Genomic DNA, 25234 nt, shown 5'->3' with positions numbered 1-25234 from the left:
GGACGCATAGACGTCCAAGGGGGAGTTTACTTTACCCCCCCCTCAAAAAAAAAACGAATTTGGCACCCTCAAAAATTTTATTCTTCCCCCCCCCCCCACCATTTAAAACTTACCCCCAACCATTTAGGAGGGGGTATTTACCCCCCAAATAAAAAATCCCTTACAAAAAAAAATTTTGGGAAGGTAAAAGAAATTTACTACTGTCAACAGATTTCAAGGGGGGGGGGGGTAATTACCCCCCCCCCCCCAAGCAAATTTTAACCCAAAAAAATGAAAAAGGTTCTTTTCTGGGGATGCTTTATTTTCGGAGGGTGGTGGTAACCTCTACCCCAAAAATAGTTAATAACAATCCCAGGATCTATTATTAGCTTACTGTAAACAGTAAAGTACAACCATATCGGTTCAGTGGTTAGCCTTCGCTACACACATACTTTTATATGAAAATAGATTTTTTAATACCTGAGGTCTTGAAAAATCATCGAAATTTTGTTCATACTCATTATATCTATGGATCCTTTTATAATGGATATATAATTTGGGGATATTTTGACAGGGAATTTTTATCATTAATTTAGGTTGCTAATATAGTCCTCAGATATTGGTGAGTACCTTCCTCCATGGTAAGGGAAGGGTCATAAAAGGGGATTAGGGACGGGACAAGGTGTCTCAAAAATCAGCCATGTAACGTCATAAAAATGTGGGAGATGAGTTGAGAAGTGGGAAAGAAAACCCCTGAAAAAGAGATGGATAATCCCTCATTTTTATGACGTCACATGGCTGATTTTTTGACTTTGTTCCGTCCCAAGGGATTAGGTTGGGGGGGGGGGGGGAGGGTAACGTTACATTGGCAATGTGAGAGAAACATTTTATCGAGATATGCTAGAATATCTCCCAATATTATCCAGGTATTTATATATCCATTCCTATTGTCGTCAAACCTATCTTCATAGCTGGCCCGCTCATAGAACTGCTGCTCCCCGTAGGGGTAGGGTGGGCGTTTGGTCGGTGCGGGCACATATACCTGAAATAAATAACCCTTATTTAAAGTAACAGGGTGTTTGTGTGTATATCCTTGTGACGAAAGATCTCCCTAATTGCTGAGCCAATATTGTATTCCTTTACAGTGAATTTTCTTATGGGCCAAGGTTTCATAATCATTTAGGGGTAGGGTAACGCCCCTATCCCCAGATAAATTACCCCTAGAAAAGCACTCTTACAAGCAAAAACTATAACATTATTCCCATAATTCAGGGAATCACGATTTATATATCAAGTTGGTCTGTTCCATAGAAGAAAAAGCTTGTTAATAAAGATCATAAAGTTACTTTGCTTTCAGGAATTATCCTGAGCGTTCCATGAATCATCATAATATGTAGGTTTAATTTCGAAAGGGGATTTTAACCTCAGAATCCCCATGCAAAATTAAATTTATATGGGGTGATTTTAATATTTTTACCTCAGAACGCAATGTTTAAGCCATGGGAGACGGAGCCCTAACAGACCTAATAGATTAAGGAATGTCCTTTCAAAGTTTAATATCTATAGAGCGATTTTAATTTTATAACCTCAGAACGCATTGTTTTAGCCATAAAAGAAGAATATCTCTTATAAGCCTAATTAGTAATTATGTACTAAAGGTTACATGAATTACCATAAATGGTTTAGTTAAGATAGGGGTATTTTAACATTTTTACCTCAGATCGCATAGTTTGAGCCATAGGTGAAGGAGCTCTAACTGGTCTTTCTGTAGCTGTTGGTTGGGAATACACTAAAAAAATCAACAATATTCAGTGATCTAAAGGAATAAGACAATGACCGACAAATAGATGTACATCCCCAAATTTAGATTAAAATTAGTGGTTAAAACGTTTGAACGCTCAACTTAATGATACAACCAATCAAAATCCACTACAGTCCCAAAAGTTGTAAAGCGAAAGAATAAGAAAATGTTATTATACAACTTTGGGGACGAGTGTAATAACATCCCTAAAAGCGAAGCTCTAAAACAGGATAGGACAAAGGAACATTAAGGCTTGTAGGCAGGGGCGTCCAAGCTTTTTATTTTGGGGGGGGTAATTCGGTTTGGGGGGGGGGCTAAAATGGCGCGCGAAGCGCGCCGCAAATTTTTTTTACCCCCCCCAAAATTTTTACCCTGGGGGTAAAATTTGCTTGGGGGGGATAATTACCCCCCCTGAAATCTGTTGGCAGGGGTAAAATTTGTTTACCCCCCCCAAAATTTTAAATGGGGGGGAGGTAATCGCCCCATTACCCCCCCCTTGGACGTCTATGCTTGTAGGGTGTCAGAACTTTATATACGTATAAACAAAATAGTACATAAATTTGTTGAAAACATAGGACACTTTTTTCAGGGTATACTTACTTTCTTTAGTACTCGAATGTAGAGATGCTTTGCTTATGATATTGTACCTTGTTGTCCTAGAAATTATTATTCCAAAAATAATACATTAAATGGATAATTATAGAAAAACATCGCTTTTAAAAAAGGTGTATATTGTATACCCAAAAGTTGGTTTTCAAGATGCTACCTGGAGGCCTGCTAGTAGGTTGGTATCGTTCCCTCTCATTTTGAGGAGGTGTATAGCTTCTTTCTGAGTTTAGAGGAGATTCATATCCTGAAAAACATCATTAATTTTGTCTACATAAAATGAACATAGGATTATTTATTCTGTCATGATGAGGTAAATAAACTGAAAATTTGAAAATTCGAGAAGAAAATATGAAGAAAAAGATAAGCAATATTTTATTTAAGCAGAAACACATGCATTCTACTACTTTTGGTAGACGAAACATGAACTAGACACTATCCCTACACAGAATACTAATCATGAGGGGCTCTGTTAAACATTTAATCAACTTAACCGAAATTTTAAAAATGTATATCTGTGTGTATGTCTATAACTAAAGATCCTACTAACCATTAGACCTATACAGTGAAGCTTCTCATAAGTCCAGGGAAGTTTATAACTAATTTTAGGGAGTATAGTTCATCCTTTCAAAATAAATTATACCTTAAAAATACACCACCCCCCTCCCCCATTTCTTTTTGTTCTATTTTTAAAACTATAATGGAAAGTATACTGATCCCCTTTCCCACAAGTGCCCCTAGAGGCCTCTAGGGACGTAACTGCAAGTTTGAACAACAAATCTTTACCATTATTATGTCTGTCAGCGTGCATTTTGTCATACCACATCTCTGGTGGGTTGTACACAATGTTAGATCTATCTATCTATCTATCTATCTATCTATCTATCTATCTATCTATCTATCTATCTATCTATCTATCTATCTATCTATCTATCTATCTATCTATCTATCTATCTATCTATCTATCCTAACCAATACCTTTATTATTTCCATGGGTGTGCCTGTCTGCGTGCATTTTGTCATACCACATCTCTGGTGGGTTGTACACAATGTTAGATCCAAGTTTGGGTACGTCAAAAGGTTCTAAAAAAATATTTAATACAATGTTGTGCTTTAAATTGAACAACAGCATGTTGTATCTAAGGATGCGTGGATGGGGGTAAATTCTACCCTCAAGATTTTTATTTAAGGGGTAAAATTTACATGGAGGGTAAATTTACCCCCATAAAATCACAGAAGAATTATACACAATGTTAGATCCAAGTTTGGGCACGTCAAATGGTTCTAAAACAAGAATAAATTCCTCAACAGCTAATTGTCTCTAAGGACGGCTATTCTATTAGTGATGGAGAAGGATTTTTTTGTTACCCCCATCCCACCCTCAAGATTGTTATCCAGAGGGTAAAATTTTCATGGAGTCTTGGGTAAATTTACCCCCATAAAATCACAGAAGAATTACACACAATGTTAGATCCAAGTTTAGGCACGTCAAATGGTTCTAAAACAAGAATAGCTTACATAGAAGCTTGTGCCTTTAAATTCAACAATAGCTAATTATCTCTAAGGACGTCTATTAATTAATTTGGAAGAGGTAATTTGTGTTAGCCCTATTTCACCCTTAAGATTTTTATCCAAGGGTTAAAATTTACATGTTTCTCTCCAAACACCCGGGGTATTAGTTAAGTAACACCCATCAGACAAAAAACTCTTTGATTGCACGACCTTTGTCTGAAAAGTCCTTATTGTGCATGGTACTGAGTTGCGCTTGTTTTGGGCCAAGGCATTTCCCCTACTCTAACTATTAATGTTGCGCACCTGACATAGCAGCAGTATGAACCATTTTTAACTTCTTTAAATATGACGCGGTGACGCCGAGATTCGAACCTATCAACTCCCCGACTATGAGAAGATGAGAGTAAATTATAGATAAATTCTAATAGTCGTTCTTTAAAAAAAAACGTATTACAGAATTATTTTCAAATTAAACCTGTTCATAAAAATTATTGTAGTAAAATAAACATCATTAAAAATATACAATTTTTAAAATTACACAAAAAAGTGTATTACATATTGCTCTAAAAATAGTAAAAACAATCCATTTAGCAAAACAATGACGCAAATTTAAATCTTTTAAAAGCAAATCCTATTGGTTTAACATTTAAGATAATTTTTTTCTTTCTTTAAACTTCTTATTACATCATTGAATGTAGCAAAGATACCCCATAAAATTCAAAGTCCGTCTGTCTGTCCTTTCATTTTTTTATAATCTACTATCTATCTATACAGTTGTCTGACTATCTGTCCATCTAAATGTCTGTCTGTCTTACTATTTGTCTGTCTTTTTGTCTGTCTTTCTGTCTGTCTTTTTGTCTTTCTTTCTGTCTGTCTTTCTATCTGTCTTTCTGTCTGTCTTTCTGTATGTCTTTCTGTATGTCTTTCTGTCTGTCTTTCTGTCTGTCTTTCTGTCTGTCTTTCTGTCTGTCTTTCTGTCTGTCTTTCTATCTGTCTTTCAGTGTGTCTCAGCCTGTCTGTATGTCTGTCTCAGCCTTTGCATTTGTCTGTCTATCTTAATATCTGTCTGTCTTTCTATATGCCTGTATTTCTGTCTGTCTTTCTGTATGTCTTTCTGTTTGTCTTTCTCTCTATATATCTAACTGTCTGTCTGTCTGTCTATCTATCTGTCTATCTATCTGTCTATCTATATATCTATGTACCTGTGAAGACAGCATCATGTTGCATCTCCACAACCCCGGGGGGAGGGGGCAGGTTGGCGGGTTTTTGTGCGGGAGGCGCGGAGGGCGGGGCAGGGGGCGGGGTTACGGGTGCAGGTTCACCCTATGAAATAAATATAAAATTTATACTTTATGATTAAGCAAAGCTACTCTATAATTCACTTTGTCTTTCCATCTGTCATCAAGTCACACTACAGGGAAAATTTTAATAGCTGCTATTTAAGATAGATGCAATAGCTGCAATATTTCTCTTTCACTCTCCCTTTTTTAAAACCACTGAATATTTGCTTCAAAATTTGTGCTTCGCTACTTATGAATGTTGTCATCCTTGTTTCCTATATATTCTTGTTTTTTATGATTTATTTACCTGTCTGTTTCTGAAAGAATCCTGGTAGCCACCATCGTTGTTATTAATATCATATCTGTTTTGGTTATAATCCTGGTAACCACCATCATTGCCATTATCCTGGTAACCACGATTATTGTTAGAATCCTGGTAACCACGATTATTGTTATTATCCTGGTAGCCATTGTTATTGTTATTATCCTGGTAACCACGATTATTGTTAGAATCCTGGTAACTACGATTATTTTGAGTGGAATACTGATAATCATAATCTTCATTAATATAATTACTAATGTAATCATATTCCACATCAACCTGGCAGATAGATAGATACTTAGATATATATAGTGTGATAGATAGCTAGATAGATAGATAGACAGACAGATAGATAGATAGATAACCATAATTACTAATGTATTCATATTCCACATCAACCTAGCAGGTAGATAGATACTTAGTTATATATAGAGTGAGATAGCTAGATATATAGATAGACAGACAGATAGATGGATAAATAAAATTACTAATGTAATCATATTCCACATCAACCTAGCAGATAGATAAATACTTAGATATATAGAGTGAGATAGATAGCTAGATAGATAGACAGACAGATAAAAAGATAGACATACAGATAGATAAAAAAATATAATTACTAATGTAATCATATTCCACATCAACCTAGTTAGATAGATAGATACTTAGATATATAGAGTGAGATAGATAGCTAGATAGATAGTTAGTCAGATAGATAGATAGACATACAGATAGATAAATAAATATAATTACTAATGTAATCAACCTAGTTAGATAGATAGATACTTAGATATATAGAGTGTGATAGATAGCTAGATAGATAGACAGACAGATAAACAGATAGATAAATGGTTTTTAAGTATCTATCTATTCCTTATTTTCAATGATTTCATCTTCATAGTTGGGGAAGTTGTTTAATCTTGCATCTCGTGAATAGATTGACTAAAGTTTTATATATTTGTTTTTTTTTTGACTCTAACTAGTAAACCACTCAATAGCAGGAGTTCCTTTAATGATATCTAGCGGCTATGTCAGCTTGAGGCCTCTAGGGGCACTTGGGGAGGGGGGAGTTTAATTCCATAACCCAATTTTTATAATTACAGAGATGCTTTAATCGTTATGCTTGTTGACTTTCTTATTATGATTATAGAATTGATACGCTTTCTAAACTGTACCTAACTGTCACAGAAATCAGCACACCAAGTTTTAAATCAATAGGACAATTCTAACATGTTTAAAGTTACGATGATAAGAGCTATCGGTTACGGACGCAAATACTGACTGATCCTAATTACAGAAAACCCTGATTTTAGAAATAAGTCAAACAGTAGAAAAATAAAAGAAATCTCACGTAAAAAAAATATTTGCTATTTTACATGACGTTAAATATTTGAAAACAATACAAATTTTTAAAAAGTTGTTCTTTAAAATGGCCTCATTTTCCCCTTTCTATTGATAATCAAGGATCTAAAGGGATAAGACAATGGCCGATCAATTTCCCCCAATGATGATACACAAAATTTCCTCTTCTTAGGATTATTGTGGTTGCAGAGTTTGTACACTTAATGAAATACCCAAAGGTTTGATGCCAACGAATTAAATAAAACTTTGGGGACTACTGTAATAAACAATCCAATGTTCCCTCTCTCCATGAATGACAATATCGTTTTTGTTGTTCTTATTCAATAAGGATAATCGACCAAAAAATTTCTAATTTTCAATAAAAATATTCTTTCTCTCTCTTATGTAATCGTAGTGGGATAAAAGATATATTATAATAAAAAGATAATAAGAGAACGGTTGCTTTTCCGTAAAGTTTCTGTCGAGCACTAACACCCCCCCCCCCCCCCTCCTTAGTTGAAACATAAAATAGGGGGGCCTAACCCTGCAGGGCTCCCAATAAACCCCAGCTTAACCTGACCTAAGTAATAATCAAAGGAAAGACTAACCCCTTTACTTTTTATTTATTTCAAAATGTGGAGCGTCGGGCTTTGTGCTCCATTAGATACTTTAAGGAAAATTAAAGAACCAAATATAATTTTTTTTGAAATAATATCATTTCTAAAACAAATACATTCCTTAGTGTCAACATTTCGTTCAGTTTCATCAATTTTATCACTGTCTGTCTCTTTATTTTTGAGCACAGACAGCTTGGGAATGTCAAGGAACCCATTTGGAAGGCTGCTATCATCCATAAAGCCACTAGCGTCCTCTTCAGTGTGATTTATTTCATTTTTCTCCTCGCTACTAAGTTTACTTGTATATCTTTCTCCTTGCCTGGTTGAATAGATATATATAATTACTTGGATGTTGCACCAGATTTTTATGTGCTCTAATAAAGTGATACGTACAGCTGGCTAAAAAAACAGTACCCCCCGTAGTTGTGTTTAGTGTCCTAGGAAAATGGGGATAGATGTCACAGCTTTTGGCATACCTATTATATTGACGTCATAGTAGAGTGAAAGAGAAAGGGAAGGGGGGAAGCAACCCCCAAGAAAAGAGATGGGGTATAGGGTATTTCCTGACGTCAATAGAATAGGTAGGCCAAAAGCAAAAACATCTATACCATCTATCTTCTTTGATCTATCCCTATTTTGCTAGGGCACTATAGACAGCTGCGTACCCCACCCCCTTACCACATCCTCTTCTCTTCTAATGGATGAACGAACTGAACAATAATAACTGGTCCAAATTAGCAACCTAAATTAACGACAAATTTTCCCCATGTCAATATATCCACGTATTATATATCCATTTGCCTGTTGGTGTATTTTTTCTCATAATTTTTGTTGGTATACTTTGGAAGAATTACTTCCCTCTGTTGTTGGGCAGGATGGGATGGTTGTAACTGGCGTTTTATGATTGGTTTGTCCACTGGTTTTGATTGAATAGGTTCAGTATATTCAGGCTCAATACTTCTGTTATACATTTTACTGTTTCATTTTTAATGACAGACAAGAAGGGAATAACATTGGGCTGTTTATTACACTAGTCCCCAAAGTTTTATGATAACGTTTTCTTATTCGATAGCTCAACAACTTTGGGGACTTTAATGTATTTTGATGGGTTGGTTCATTAAGTTAAGTGTCCAAACGTTTTAACCACTAATTGTAATCTATAGAAGGGGTAACTTAGTGAATAATCATTAGAGATGTACATCAATTTACCGGCCTTCGTCTATGAAAAAAGAAATAGATTTATGTAAAAAGATAATTTTAGTTTGAAAATGATTGGACTTACATTTTTAGTCCCTAAAAAATGAGGTTTGATTGATTATATCACTCAATTCCAAGATACAGTACAATACATTTGTGTATAACTTTAAAGCAAACATTTTTAAACAAGGCAGTTTTCCCAATTAATAAAATTTAAATTTAAAAAAAAAGATTTAGATTTAAAAAAATATAACAAAACAAAGACTTTTACTGAGAAATAATACTTTATTTCAAGTTTAACAATTAACTAATTTAAAATTTCGTTGAACAAGTGTTTTTAACAAAAGTTTCAATTATAAAATAATACAAAACTTTATGTGAACAAGGTTGACAACATCCATAAAAGCGAAGCTCTAAAAGAAGAAGGAAGGACAAACGAACAATAACTCTTGTAGAGTATTAGTACCTGTCAGAAAACTTGATAAGCAGAACATTAATTTGTAAGTCTAAACAGGATATTGTATAAGGACATGCTTTCATTTTTATTGTTTAATAATAGAGAGGCTTCATACATGATGTTAACAATTCAAAAAAATTGATGAATTATATCCCACAAAAAGTTGTTGAAAAAAAGTTAAAAATCATCATGTTTCTAATGGACTTACTGGCTTTCTGTTAACGATTAAAGAGTTATACGCGCTCTAAATTGTACCTAACTTATAAGGAAATAATTATGCAAAGTTTGAAATCGAAAGAACATTTCAAACATTAAACTAAATCAACAAAAAGAGCTATTCGTTGTGGAGGGACTGTCGAATGTACAGTCAGTTGTATAGAAACGCTTTATTGTCGCATTTAGAATAACAAAATAGTACAGGTGTTATTTTCGGTGTTTCCTTAGACTAGCAATTTTTTTAGTGGTTTGTTTCACTTGAATTTTTTGACTTTATGATCGTCCGTTATAACTAAACGTAAAAGATAGCAGACAATTAATCCTATGGGAATGAAATATTTCACACAAGTTTCCAATTGGTCATTGGAAATCTGGAAGACAAAATTTAAACAAAGATGTCAACATCCATAAGTAAAAAAAAATATTACAAAAAATACAAATTTATTCACATATCTTGAAGCATGATTCTTAGACCAATATGGACCAAATTCTATACTGTATGCTAATTTGTAAAGGGAACTATACCAAAACGTTCAGTTGTCTGTCTTAAATAGTAGACGAGAAAATCACATTGCCCAATTCCATTACAAACATGAGGACAGACAAATTTTATAGTAGCTACTAAAAGATTTATAATGAAGGTTAATCAAAAGAAAATATAGTTCAGTAAAGCAGTAAAAATGCCTAAATTCTGGTAGATCATCTAATCTTCTGTAATTCTTGTCACCATTGGGGATTTCTGTTTTATGATGTTGCAAAGGCGTTTGATACTCTCCCTCACTCCTTTACAGTTGATATTATACAATATGGCAATTGATCAAATTTAGTATTTTTGCTTTTTATTCAGTAATTAGTGATTAAACCTTGTAGAATTAAATGTTAGGCAAGAAGGTTACTAAATTTAATTCTGATACAAAGATAATGGGATTTATGTACGTGTGTGTAGCTTAATATCTGGTTAACCGCTGGAATTATATGGTTCTATTTTACAGTGAAGCTTCTCATAGGTCCAGGGAAAGTTTTGTTAACCCTTACAGATCGGGGGGGGGGGGCTCAAAGAGCCCCCCCCTCTAGTTTTTTCAATCTCATTTTTTTTGTAGGTAAGATGGAGTGCTGTGACTTCATGACTTTTTAAGTTTAGTAATTATACGTCGGCTAGAGTTGATTTTATTAGGATATCTGGTCTGTGTCGGTCGTGGTGTCCGGTCAAAGTCGGTTGGGTAGCACCAAAATTAGAAAAAAAATTTAAAATAAATCTTAATTTCTACATTATGACTTTTGTGTATAAGGAGAAACCTAAAAATTTTTTGGTGAATACTTAGATATCAATGACCTTCTGAGAAAAGTTGTGTTATGACCGTTTGACCGCTCCCTGACCGACTTTATGACCGATTTTTGTCCGGCTTTTACTACAGACATATATCTTGAATATCGTGGCTTCTATTACAGCTAGAGACATATAAATTTTTTTGGTAAATCCTTGAGCAACATCAAACAGATAAAAATATTAATTGGCGCCGCCAACCGCCGTTTTACCGCCGTAACCGCCGAAAATGGCGGTTTCCGTTATTTGCCGTTTTTCGGCGATGATCAGAAAAAGTAATTTTTTTGTTATGAAAAATAAAAGTTCGTCCTAAAATTTGGTCATCCTAGCTGCAAAATTGGCCGCTCTACAGCTGTTTTAAAATTTAGCGGCTGGCCGCTAAAAAGCGGCTAAGGAGCGGCCTGGCCGCTATGACTAGAAAAAGTAATTTTCTCTAAAAATACACATGAACCACCAGAAAAAAATTTTACGTCTTTATCTGTAACAGGAGCCGAGATAGAGGGGGGGGCTCTTTGAGCCCCCCCCCCCCGATCTATTAAGGTGGGAATTGGGGCCCGAGCTGTAAGGGTTAATAACTATTTCTGGGCTCGGTACCTCAACCCCCCTCCCCCCCAAAAAAAACATGGAAAAAATACCCCCCCCCCCAAAAAAAAGGCTAAAATTAAATAAAATTATATTGTATGAAAAACATTCCTGTAGGTGCCCTTCAAATTTTCCACCTTGTCCAAAAAGTCCATCTTTGAGGAGAGCTCAAAATTTGCCGCCTTTTGGCTCTGGTATCTTGGATCTAAAATCGGGGAGAACTCAGCGTCCCACGCCTGTTTGCCCTCATCTCTTGGGGGTGGTGCATAGGAGCTGCTGGTTGAATGGCTGCTAGAATGGCTGTTGCCCAGTCCATAAATTTCTTGTGGCGAAAAGATGTCTACAGCAGAGCTGTCATGATCTTTGTCAAGTGGGTTCATGTAGCGCAACGGCTCGGAGTACCGTATAGGCGGGGTAGTGGGTTGAGTAGCGGGTGGCGCAGAATAAACCGGTTTTGCGGCATATCTTTCTCTGGGTGGTTGGGGTGGGGACGGAGGGGGTGGTTGGGAGTAACGTTTGTGAGGCTGAGGAGGGGATGGAGGGGTGTAGTAGATGGGTTTTCTGACTGGAGGTGGTGGCCTTCAAGAAAATTTTAATCTATTATTTTTCCCTTAAAGCAAAAGCGTTTACAATTTAAGATATATGATTGCACTTATCTACTTAAACCATTTTTAAGATGAGGCTTAGAAGAGGAATAATTATACTATCATCTTGAATTCTACAATGGTGATTTATAATACGACCAGAAACAATGATATAAGCAAAACTTTCCTATAATTAATTCCTAAAATATAAGTATTTCTTAAAACAGGATCATGTATTCAGTCAATTATGCAACAAGCAAAGCAATCTAACAGTCTAATAGTTTGTTTGCCCGGCTTCACTTTTATGGATGGTGTCATTCTTGTTGATACAAAGATAGAATAGATTATTTCCTTGGTCTTGGAGTAGGATAGAATGGGGTGGCTTGTGGAGATTTCTCGGGGGTTGGATAAAACTCTGAAATATATCAAAGCTTTTTTAGTGCCTATAAAAAATTACATCATAATGCCCTACCATTGGTCAATTAAAATGCATACTTTCATGCTATTGGTAATTAAGTCATTAAATTGGCCTATCATTGGTTATTTGTATTGTATGAAACTTTTTTATAGGCATTATACATATCTTAAAATCATCAGGACAAAATAATTTAATTTTAATGGTGTGTTTGTAACCCTCCCCTCCCCAATATTAGAATATGTCCCTCTCTTTTCACCCTCTAAAGGTTTTATCGCCTTGGCAAAACCAAGTGCACGCCTTATGATTAGAATTAAAAATGTGTCAATAATTCTTCAATACTGACAGAAAAACATTCTAGTATTTTTATATTTTTTTTTATATACACACAAAGTGGTAGGCAAAAAGACATATTCTTGTATTCATTCGAATCCGGTGGATAGGAACCGGTTCTCATCCATACGAAAAAACTATGTCTAGAACCGTATTATAACCAGTTTTCTACCAATATATAAATGTACAATCATAAGAATAAAACTAGTTTTTTTTGCCCATGCCTTCGGCATCTCGGGGCTAAAAAAACTGGTTTTAATCTTATAATTAATGTACATTCTATATCCGCGGAAAGCTGTTTATAATATGATGCGGAAAATAACTATTACTCTCCCTTTATTATAATTTTTAAAAAAGAGGGGGGGGGGGTGGCGGGATTCAAAGGCACTTTTACCTAAGGATAAGACAATACATGATAAATTGGTATACTTCCTCAATGATGATTAATAATATTACCCCTTCTGTATATTACATTATTAGTTGTAAAGTTTGGACACTAATAATTTGGAACCAACTGATTACAATTCAAGAAAAACACAAGTTTTAAGCATACGAATAAGAAAACGGGTTTATAAAACTTTGGGTACCAATTATTACCTGGCAGATCTGAGGGGAAGTCTGATCTTTCTGGTCTCAGGGCAAATGGTTCTAAAATGTGAAATAAATTATCTATCTAATTTAGCAGCCAAGCAACTCCATTTTTATCCTATTCATATAAAGGATTAGTTACATTTGGCGTAGTCCTCATTTATTTATCAGTACGTTCCTCCAGTAGGATAGGAGAGGAATGGATAGATGAAGGGTATCATTATAATAGCCAACTGTAAGAATCATTTTTAGTGAAAATTAGTAAAAATTACCCTCTCGCAATCTAGGGGCACTTGAGGAGGGGAGATCGATTTCTCTTGGGAGGGTGGTGGTACCCTAACCCTTCGGTACAAACATACAGACAAACAGACATTCTGTTACTTTAGTATAAGGATTACACTTACACTTCTACCTCTTGTAGATGGGTTTAATAAAGAAACATGATGTTTGTCTGTTTGTCTTATTGTCTGTTTGTACCAAAGGATCTCGCTAACCGCTGAACCGTCATGGTTTTCGTTTACAGGGTAGCTTCTTACAAGTCCTGGGAAGGTTTAAAACTAATTTTGGGGAGGGCACAACAACCCTCCCATGAGAAATCGCCCCTAGAAAAATAACCCCGCCCACAGAGTTTTGTCTTTCTTAAAATTTTTAAAACTTATATTAATAGAAGGGGGGGTGGGGGGGTCGACCCCTCCCAAAAAAAAATCTTACCAACAAATTTGTTTTTACTTTTTCGTTTTAAATCTAAATTAAATAAATGAGTTATCGAATTCAACTTCCCCCTCATCAAGTGCCTCTAGGAGCCGCTAGGGGAACTATATTGTAGCTTTTCTTCTGTCAAAATTAAAAGAGCAAAAATTAAACAAAAAAAAATATTTATCATTGTAACGATAAAGTAAATTCTAAGAATTTATTATTATCCGGGTAATAAAAGTTAATTGGAGAATTATTTTTCAAAAAAAAATGAAAATACTGAACAGTGGTGCTTTCCCTAAGAGTTCCTTTTGAACACTAAAACCCTCCCCCGTTGTTTTAAAATAAAGTGAGATAAGGGAAGGTGGTGTCTGATATTTTCCCCTTACTACATAACCAAACCTAACCTGACCTGAAATAGAAAAATAAAAAGTGATTTTCAATATTCAAAATGGACACAGTGCGTTCGAAGGTGCTTTGACTTTTGTGTCAGAACCTAAATTGGAACATAGTGCATTTCATTACCCTAGGTTAGGTAAATTTCAATAAAATCTAAAATGCAGCCGTTTTTGAGAAAATTTCAAGTTCAATTTAGGTAACTTAATTTAACTTTTCGATAAAATCTAAAATGCAGCCGTTTTTGAAAAAAAATAGATTTGAAAATTTCAAGTTCAATTTTCATCCCCTAGGAGTAACCGCATAATCATGACAAGAAAAACAAAGATTATTTATTTAAAATATTGAACAAGTTTGCTTTAATAAAGTTCTTCATAAAACCACTCCTAAAGTGAGTTGATTCATGGTCACGGAAATTCAGCCCTAAATAAATCATATATAGAGAGGTTTTATGAAAGACTTCATAAAAGCAAACTTGTTCAAAATTTTAAATAGAAGACAAAAAAGACAATAGAAGAAGACAAAAGGACAAACAGACAGACAAACATACAAGAAACACTTATTAAAAATTATGCTTATGTTGTTTTTTGAAAATTTGGAAGCTGCCAGAAACATTCAGAAAAAAGACATACAGACAGATAAACATACATGAAACACCTATAGAGTAGCTTCGCTACTAAAAATTGTACTTACATTGTTTTGCAGAATTTGGTTGCTACCAGAAACCTTCAGTAAAAAGACATACAGACAGACAAACATAAAATAAGCACCTATAGGGTAGCTTCGCTACTAAAAATTGTACTTACGTGGTTTTGCAGAGTTAGGATGTTGCCAGAAACCTTCACTTTCGAATCCAGGTTTTCTCTCCTGAGGTCTGGAAATAAAATAGTGTTGGTTCTTTTTCTAGTATGGCTTAGAAACCGATTAATATCCGCTGGAATAGAACCGGTTCTCGGCCAATCTGAAAAATCATGTACAGCATCGAATTAGTGACAATTTCCCACGAATATTAAAATAAAAATCCTGAAATTTATACCAGTTTTGTTAGCTCGTCCTTTGGCGTCTCAGGACTGACTGGTTTTAATTTTTCATTTCATATCAGCGGAGAGCTGTTTATAATACGATGCGATAAATAACAATTATCACATGTATCACATTATCACCTGGGATAATCTACTGGACGATAGATTTATATACATTCCCAATGATGTATAACAAAATTCTCCTGTTTGTAGAAAAAGTCATTGGTTGAAAAGATTGACACTAACCAATTAAAAAAGGATAGAGGGATGGATTGATGGATAGATAGATAAATAAATGGATGGATAAATACTAGATAGATACTATATACTGATAATAGATATATACTAGATAGATACAAGATAGACACGTACTAGATAGCTTCAAGCTTCTAGATACTAGAGTAGATAGATATAATACCTTGGATATCCATAATATCTTGTAGAAGAGAACTTTTCATACCTCACATCAAGTTTCTTATCTTCCCGGTGGTTTTCTCTAGCTGCTAGCGGCGGCGGTTGATCTCTGTTTGCCGACTGCGGGGATATCAACTCTCCAAAACCCTGCGGGGGGCTTGGTTTCTTGTAGGCTGAACTTATACTTTGAATCATCTCCCTTAGAAAATATTAAAATGATGATATTATAGAATTTTACAAAAATAAGTTTAGTATCCTTCAAATTATGGCGGATTAAGACTTTCATACGGTCAAACAGTTGATTAAAATGAAAAAAAAGGGGGCAGGTTAGTTTTTTTTTCACTTTACCTAACCCCGGCGGGGTGTCATAACCCTTTCGGGCCTATACCTGCCGTATTTTAACCTTCTGAGTTACCTATTACTTAATATAACCCAACCTAACCAGACTTAAACCAATTAACAAATACAGTTTTTAAAAAAATTACCACACCTAATTTTTTTTTTAAATATGGGGGGGGGGGGTCGTTGGCCTACTACAAATGATATGGGGTAGAAACTATAAATATATGTATGTGTGACATCTTTGAGAGTACAAAAATGTAAAAAGTAGAATTTAAAATAATTTTATTGACGCACTATTATAGGAAGAAAGAATATAATAAAAATTTAATTTTAGATATTTGATTAAACCTATTTTACCGTACTTAAATAAAATTTATACATTTTATTTTTATTAAATCTAAACAAAGAAAAAATGTAACAATATGTAGTACGTAATATATTTTTAGTAGCGAAGCTACTCTATAATTCAAAATGTCCGTCCGTCTGTCCGTCTGTCCGTCCGTCTGTCCGTCCGTCTGTCCGTCCGTCTGAGACAAAGTGGGGGAAACGTGATTTTCTCGGCTCCTATAAATGATAGACAGCTGAAATGTTTAGTGAAGATTTTTATAACATATGCCCATCTAATCTATACATTGTTTTGTCCTACCGTCTGTCATTTGGGGTGCTAGATCGATTCCTACATTTTCATGTTTTTCTGATTTTCTCAACTCCTTTTTAAGATAATGGGCTGAAATTTTCAGGGATTGCTTAAATTTACATTTTACATATTTTCCTTAAGTTTTATTACGATTTTTTTTATTAATAGGGGTGCTAGATCGATTTCTAGATTTTTAGGTTTTCTATTGTTTTCTCAATTCCTATTCAAAATTTACGGGTGAAATTATCAGGGATTGAATATGCTAATAGTCTACATATTTCCATCAAGTTTCATTAAGATTTGTTTATATATTGTGGTGCTAGATCGATTCCTAGATTTTAATTTTTCGTGAATTAAAGGTTGCGTGATTTTGAAGTTTTCGTCATTTCCCTATTTCATCAAATATATAGGATGACACTGGTATATGGTAAATATATTCATAATATACATTCATAATTTCTGAGCTTCGCTACTTATGGATGCTGTCATCCTTGTTGCGTTTTTACCTCACTAAAATATTTATCATTAACAATTGTTTGTGTGGGTGGCTTCCCAAAATTCTTATTTGGGGGAGTGGGGCGCCTTACTTTGCTCCCTTTTTAGCAAGTCTCACAAATCATAATATTTTTAAAAAAACTATTAAACTAAACAGAAATTAAAAACCATCCCTGAAACTGATAGAGGTTAATTACAGGGATCTAAAGGGATAGGACAATGTTCAGTTCTTCCACAATGATAATATACAAAATTACCCCTTCTGAAGCTTACAATTAGTGTTTGAAACGGTTGGAAACTCAATTTAATAAACCAACCATTCAAAATTCAAAATTGTTAAGTCAGCGAATAAAAAAATGTACTATAATACTTTTGGGGTGAGGGGGGGGGGGGGATGTTCCGACATCTTAACCCAAGAGGACCTATACGATCCATGTCTTAACCTTGCAGGGCTAGCAAGCACCCAATATAAATTATTATAACTTGACTAAATCAAGAAATGAAAAACTATCCGTCTAGCTTTTTTTCCATTTTGTTAAAAAATAAGAGGTAGGGTTTCTGTGCTTAAGCACGTTAAAGGAAAACTCCAACAAGTGATTTGCTAAATATGTGAATTTTTTTTTTTAAATATCTGATCTTAAAAATAACAAGATATAACTAGTAAAGTTTTTGAAACGTGAAATAGGTTTTAAAAGCATGCACATTTTTATATAAATAAAGCTAAACTAATATATACTTTTATGAGAATTTGTCAATAATTCTAAAAAAATCCCTAGTACATACTAAACCAAAATGCAGTATTTTTCCCCTCTTCTATAAGCATGGTTTAAAGATTAGACAAGTAGCGAAGCAAAAGCAAGCGTGGATTGAACACGGATAATATGAGTCAAAGAGCAGATATTCAGTGGTCTTTTGTAGCATTACTGAAACACTGACGGACGACGTAAATTACATACTGGATGCTCATTAATCTAGAGAATCAAGAAATCGAGAAATTCGTGTTTTTTACAGACGGGCAGTCGGGCTGGGGGACAATTAAAATTACAGAGTAGCTTCGCTACAAAAAAGTACAATTTTCATTGACAATTGATATATAATTATTTATCTGTCTATCTATCTTGCGAAATTTATATCTAATTATCTGTCTATCTACCTTGCAAAAGTGTGAAAAATAGCAAATTGTCAAGGCATCAATTATTTTCATGGTACAATAAACCATTTAGATTGTCGCAGGGATCTAAAGGGATAAGATAATTGCCGATAAATTGATGTACATCTCTAATGATGATACACAAATTAACCCTTTTGTAGATAACAAATAGTGGTTTAAACGTTTGGACACGCAACATAATGAACCAACCAATCAAAATTCAATCAGTCCATAAAGTTGTTAAGCCAATGAATAAGAAAACGTTTTTATAAAAAAAACTTTGAGGACTAGTGCAATAAACAGCCAAATGTTATTTCCCTTCCTGAGATTGTATACGGTTTCTAAAACCATAATTTTAAATAGTATAACACAAGAAAATCATTCTACCAAAGGCAGAAACACATACAAATCTGATTTGGATTTAACACCAAAACAGAGAATGTATACTTTTATGTTATTGTTGTATATTATTGCAAGGATGACAACATTCATAAGTAGCAAAGCATAGAAAAATAGCTCAGTGGTTTGCGTGAAATATCAACAGTCTATCTTTAATAGTAGCTAAGTTATCACCTTCTATGGAAATTGTATGTACAAAATTAAGATACAGCTATCTATCTTTAACATATTTTATCTTTCCTTTCCTACAGGTAGGCAGGCGAACAAAGTAAGTAAGTTATAGAATAGCTTAGGTATCAAAGCATAGCCTAATTATATTTATACTAGTTGCTTCGTCAAAATAGCCTAAAACCAACCAAAGTTATTTAAGAAGATTACTGCAAAAGTACGGACCGACCAGTATTTTCTGAAAGCTTCAGACAAAAAACCTCACAATGTCATGAACAATAGAGAAAGGGATAACTATCTTTAATATTTAACAGAATCTTCACAAAAAAAACAACAGTAAAGGTAGACAGACGAACAGACACAGTCTTTTATATAATTATTAATAGCTACGGTTCTAAAGCACAACCTAGTTATATTTATATACATAGATTATATCCAATGTCATGAACAATACAGAAAGGATAACTTTCTCTGTTAACTGATGTACTAGCAAAGCTACTCTATAATTTAAAGTGTCTGTTCGTGTGTTGAGCATTAGGAAAATGTGATTTGATTAAATGGTATCTATAATATAAAGTAATAAGGTTTTTTGTCAAAAGCGAAGGATCTCGCTAACCGCTGAACCGATATGGTTATCCTTAACAGTGAAGATTCTATGCCAAGGGAAGTTTTATAATTATTTTGAGGGAGGGTAACTCCAAGAGAATACCCCCCCCCCCCCTTACCTTAAATGCCCCTAAAGGCTTTTAGGGGCGTAGCTTCTAGTTAAAGATAAACTACTAACTTTTATTAGAAGATTAGATTTCTTTAATTTCCAATATTTATATATCCCTCTCTTTTTTTTGACCACAGAACATCTGTTCTACACTATCTTTTTGCATGTTTTTTCTATCCATCCTTTTTATAAATTATAAAGAGCTAAACATTATAAAAAGTTTCGTGTATGTTTTAATCAAATAGTAAAGTTATTCTGAGACTTCCAAAAAGGGTATCGTAAGAGAAATAAAAGAGTTGCTATTTCACACATGCACTAGAATGCTCTAACAGCTTTGACTCTAAGGTCACTCTAATAGCGGTAAACAACTTTAGAGTGAATGCAGGCGATTCATATAGAGATGCTACGCATCTTAAAGGAAAATAAGGAAGGTTTTTGTCACGTTTTCTTCAGTGTCAACAATTTTCTTTTGACCTCACTCTAAGATAGAAACATTATGGAGAAAAAATATTTATCATTATGATTATAGACAGCCTTCCGCTGATAGTAAAGTAAAAAATTATAATATCAAAATCAGTTTTGCTAGCCTCATAAAAGGGTTAATGGCTCTGGCTAACAAAACTAATATTTATTTTAATATTAGTGGAAAATTGTCTGTAATAAGGTGCTTTACGAGGTTTTTCAGCATGGCTGAGAATCATTTCTAATCCAGCGGATATCAATCGGTTTCGAAGCCACACTGGAAATAATTTTATTTTGACCTTACCTAAGATTGAAACATTATGAAAAAAAAAATAATGATAACTATTTTGGGGGACGTTATAATACATTCCTAAAAGAAATCACCCCTATACCCCCAACAAAAAAAAAAAAAAATTATTTTTAAAACTAAAATTGCAAAACGAGGGTTTACTTCAACCCCCCCCCCAAAAAAAAAAAAAAAATCCCCTAAGTGCCCCTAGAGGCCTATAAGTTGTGGTAGCTGCTATTTTCAGATATTTAGAAAAGGGGAAATAAGGAAGTTTTTTTTGTCACGTTTTCTTCAGTGTAGATAATTGTGTTTTGACCTTACTCTAAGATTGAAACATTATGAAAAAAAAAATTTAAATTTGATTATAGACAGCCTTCCGCTGATAGTAAAGTAAAAAATTATAATATCAAAATCAGTTTTGTTAACCCAGAAAGGGGGCCAATGGCTCTGGCTTACAAAATTGATATTCATTTTTGGATTTTTATTTTAATATTAGTGGAAAATTGTCTGTAATAAGGTGCTTTTACATGATTTTTCAGTATGGCTGAGACACATTTCTAATCCATTGGATATTAATCGGCTTCGAAGCCACACTGGAAATAATTATTTTGTTTTGACCTTACTCTAAGATTGAAACATTATAGAGAAAATTGTTTTTTTTTATTTTATCGTAGCGAAGCTACTCTATAATTCGAAATGTCTGTCCGTCTGTCTGTAAGAAACTATGTAGAAGAAAATGTATTTTTTTTGTGTGAAGTTGTCATATACTGATAAGCTCTTTAAATGTACTCCATAAACTTAATAAGTTTTCAAGGATTTCAAATTTTTCGTATTTGTTGGAATTATTTTATATATAAGTTTACAAAATGTGTTGTCGTTGTTTTGTTAACAATTTATCATCATTTTATTTTCATTAAGAGTAATTTTGGTAAGAGTAATATGGTTCTCTTTTACATGGTAGCTTCTTATAGACCCTGGGAGGATTTATAGATATTTCAGGGGAAAGTATCACCACCATCCCAAGAGAAATCGCGCCTCAATTGCCTCAAATCAAAATTGCCCACCACCCTCATTTTTTTACAGTCTAAAATAAATATTGGGTTGTCGAATACAACCCCTGTCCTCTAAAGTGCCCCTAGAGGCATCTAGGGGCGTAAACGATAGTGAGGTAAAAACTAAAAGGGTAAAACATATAAAAATATAATTCGCTTAAAAGGTTATCCAATCCGTTTAGTAGATAATGGAATTTTAAGATTCATACAAAAAAAAACTTACTACTTCATATAAAAGGTAAAACTTACTTTAATTCTTTTTCACTTCTGAATGAAAACCCGGGAACGCCAGGTTCATATCTTTCTGATTCAAAACTGCGATCAGAGGGACGTCGTTCAAATTCTTCGTTTGGAAGTCCTTAAAAATAATATGGATGAGTCATAAGTAGCGAAACACATAAAAATCATAGGGAAAATTAAGTTATAGAGCAATTGATCAGAGGTGAATTTTCAAAAAAAATTGCCTCATTAAAAATCAGTGAGGCTCGCTAAAAATTTAGATGGGATAATTTTGCCTCACTTAACATTTATTAAGGCAAACTGATTTTAGTGAGGCAAACGTTTTTTAAAGAATTCACCTCAGTTCTCATATAAAAGAAAAAAAAGAGAGACTATCACGAAACCTTTAACAAGCAAAGGTTTATGTCTTTTTAAAATAGAGAAAAAAAAATACAATGTGTAGGTTTGATTTTTATATATCGTAGGAATCTTCACTGAAAATTTAAGCATTCTATCTTCAGTACAGGCCGAGAAACTGACATTTCACCCATAGCAAAACACCCATATAAATCACCATGTCTGTCCGTCAGTCCGTAACGCTATCGGAAATAAGAGCATCCTCCTTTGTACAACTCACTTTGTCCATTGGTCTGTCGGTCATGCTACAAAAGACATAATATCTTTTTAAAATTAATCTTTCTTAAGGTTTTCAACTATGTATCATTTTCGACTTGCCCTATGGTAATCATTTTTTCTCTTGTTTCTAAAAAAATGTCTTTTTTTTCAATTCAGGGAGGGAGGGGACATTGGACTGAATATTACACCAAAGTTTTATTCTAATATTCATAGGTTGGGTCCAAACTTTTAAACTTTTACTTCCAATCTACAGAAGGGGTAATTTTGTTTATTATCAATAGAAGATGTATATCAATTTATCGTCCATTGTCTTATCCCTTAAAATCCCTCTTTTCTATAAGATCTTTTTGACTTAAATAAAAGACTTATAAACGTGTTTTAAACAATTTTCTACAAAATTATTTATAGACATTTAATAAAAAAATGAAACAAGATTAAATTTTGATTGGAAGAAAATTATTTTCAAATGAATTTGACACAAACAGCCAGGGATCTTAAGGGATAAGACAATATTCGATAAATTGTTGTACGGACCCAATGATGATAATCAAAATTATCCCCTCCCCCTCTTATTCTGCAGATTAAAATTATTAATCAGAAAATTTGATACAATTAATTTAGAACCAACTAGTCAAAATAACAATTTTTTTTAGAAAAAGAATCAGACGAATTTGGATACCAGTGTAATTTACAGTCCAATGTCCCCTCCCATCCTGCAAACGGCGAAATAAAATTTCTAAATTTTACAACAACAAAAAATTCCACGCAAATCTATTTCTGTGGAAAGTTGGGTTGTTTGGGACAGGCTAGGTCACTGTGGGCTAGAATTGAATCAAGACAAAAGTAAGTGCCAAGCCCTGGGACCTATGTATGGTGAAAATAGACATAAAACCATGATGATTCCAGGTAAAACCAAATTATTTCAGCGGGGGCTTTTTGAGAAAATTAGATTTGAAAATTTCAAATTCAATTTTCACCCCCTAGGAGTGGCCGCATAATCATGAAAAAATTAGATTTTGAACAACTTTGCTTTTATAAAGTCTTTCATAAAACCTCTCTATATATGATTTATTTTAGGCTGAATTTTCGTGACCTTTGCAAAGCAAGTGATAAAAATGGCCATTAATTAACTCCCTTCAGGAGTGGTTTTATGAAGAACTTTATAAAAGCAAAGTTGTTCAAAATTTAAAATAAATAATATTTGCTTTTCTTGTCATGATTATGCGGCAACTCCTAGGGGGTGAAAATTGAATTTGAAATTTTCAAATCTAATTTTCTCAAAAAGCCCCCGCTGAAATATTTTGGTTTTACCTGGAATCATCATGGTTTTATGTCTATTTTCACCATACATAGGTCCCAGGGCTCGGCACTTACTTTTGTCTTGATACAATTCTAGCCCACAGTGAGGTAAATACTTTTAGAGCAGTTTTAGTTTTAAGAGATATTTCACTGCATCATGTATAGAATATCAAACATAAAATGAATATTAATAACATTTTAAATGTAAAAAAGACAAAAATTGTAGTTACATTTTGATTGATCTGCTATTGTCGTCAGCCTCTAAATATAAACAGTTATCTTTCCATCTCTATCTATCTATCTACCTACCTATCTATCTATCTCTTTATCTATCTATCTATCCTGAATCACTCACCTTTCCTAACCTCTCCTGGGAACTGATAAATCACATCCTCTAAATAGTTTTCATCATTTTTATTTAATATTTCAAATATTTTAGATATTTCAAATTTTATATTTTCAAAAGATCTACTGGTTTTAGGGTGTTTTTCAAATGTACAACATTAAAATTGAAATTCTTGACAGTCTCAAAAAATAAAAATTATGACATGGGATTTATACAACCTAGGAATTTTTAATTCTTTTTAGAATTAAATTAAAATGAAAATTAAAAAACAAAAAAAAGTATTTTTTTAAAATTGCCATATTGTTGTTAAAACGTTCAAATTTGCAAAACGGCGCAAAAAATCAAATATAGCGCAAAAGATACTAATTTATATTTTTTACTAATATAAAAAAAATAAAATTTGAATTTTAGATTATCACGTATATCAAAAAGTATGAAATTTACATATATTTATCGAATTACATAAAGTTCTTTGTATATTTTCAACTGTATGTAGAGTGTAGAATACCCCCCCCTTCCTCTCTTATTTTAGAAATACATAAAAAAAAGCGGGGGATAGTTTTCTTTTTTCATACATAACCCCTAAGTAGCTATCTTATAAATTACTAGCGGCTTCGCCCCTAGCCTCTAGGGGCTTTGCCCCAAGTGGTGATAAAAAAAATTATGGCGAAAATCGTAAAGGACCATGGAAATCTCCTTCAAAAAAAAAAAAAAAAAAAAAAAAAAAATGGGGGGGGGGGATTTTTTGGTTTTGGGGGGTTGGGGGTGTCCCACCCCCCAAGAAAATAGCTTAAAACCACCACAGGACCAATAGGTAGATACCCTGAAGAGTAGAATCCGATCGGTTCAGTGGTTACCGAGATCTTAAGGGACAGACAGACAGACAGACAGACAGACGGACAGACGGACAGACAGACATCGTTCTACTTTGTATTATAGATAAAAAACTAACCCCCCATATTCCTATATTTTCAATTGATTTCAAAATATGACGGAAGGGGGTTTCTATGCTCAACTAGACACTTTAAGGCAAACCGCTTAAATGTTTAACAACGTACCTTTCACTCTGAAGTTTCTATCCTGCGAATATCTGTCGTTGGAAGATTTTTGTTCGTGCGAATATCTGTCGTTGGAAGATTTTTGCTCGTGCGAATATCTGTCGTTGGAAGTTGGTTGTTCTTGTCTTAGGCCAATATCAATTTTGTTTCCTATAATAAAAAGGTAAATCTAAAGTAACAGGATGTCTTTTGTATCTGTCTGTAGCGTAAGATCTCGCTAACCACTAATCCTATATAGTAAGATTTATAGCTATTTTTGGGTAGGGTATTTACACCAACCAAAAGAGA

The 25234-nt window shown here is 33.8% G+C and overlaps 2 protein-coding genes across 2 annotated transcripts in view; both read right to left on the bottom strand.

The window, feature by feature from the left end:
• The window catches only part of LOC145335339 (uncharacterized), a 61640-nt gene extending 53211 nt beyond the window's left edge, over nt 1-8429 (bottom strand). The window contains exons 1-9 of the mRNA XM_080181074.1: nt 8299-8429; nt 7575-7777; nt 5486-5736; nt 5101-5221; nt 3365-3469; nt 2547-2633; nt 1695-1768; nt 864-1021; nt 460-514 (exon numbers count right to left, since the gene is read on the bottom strand). Of these exons, the coding sequence (XP_080037200.1) occupies nt 460-514; nt 864-1021; nt 1695-1768; nt 2547-2633; nt 3365-3469; nt 5101-5221; nt 5486-5736; nt 7575-7777; nt 8299-8429 (1185 nt within the window). The remainder of the gene's footprint in view (nt 1-459; nt 515-863; nt 1022-1694; nt 1769-2546; nt 2634-3364; nt 3470-5100; nt 5222-5485; nt 5737-7574; nt 7778-8298) is intronic.
• A 3733-nt stretch (nt 8430-12162) lies between these two features.
• LOC145335338 (uncharacterized) overlaps nt 12163-25234 on the bottom strand; it is a 44524-nt gene continuing 31452 nt past the window's right edge. The window contains exons 6-12 of the mRNA XM_080181073.1: nt 24947-25096; nt 23898-23936; nt 21638-21746; nt 15684-15878; nt 15050-15117; nt 13164-13214; nt 12163-12233 (exon numbers count right to left, since the gene is read on the bottom strand). Of these exons, the coding sequence (XP_080037199.1) occupies nt 12163-12233; nt 13164-13214; nt 15050-15117; nt 15684-15878; nt 21638-21746; nt 23898-23936; nt 24947-25096 (683 nt within the window). The remainder of the gene's footprint in view (nt 12234-13163; nt 13215-15049; nt 15118-15683; nt 15879-21637; nt 21747-23897; nt 23937-24946; nt 25097-25234) is intronic.

The sequence above is a fragment of the Acartia tonsa genome, chromosome 13 (genome assembly GCF_053477335.1).
Source record: "Acartia tonsa isolate MP-2025a chromosome 13, ASM5347733v1, whole genome shotgun sequence".
Classification (NCBI taxonomy): domain Eukaryota; kingdom Metazoa; phylum Arthropoda; class Copepoda; order Calanoida; family Acartiidae; genus Acartia; species Acartia tonsa.
Note: the sequence above shows the minus strand (reverse complement) of the source record. Positions and strands in the feature narration are given on the sequence as shown.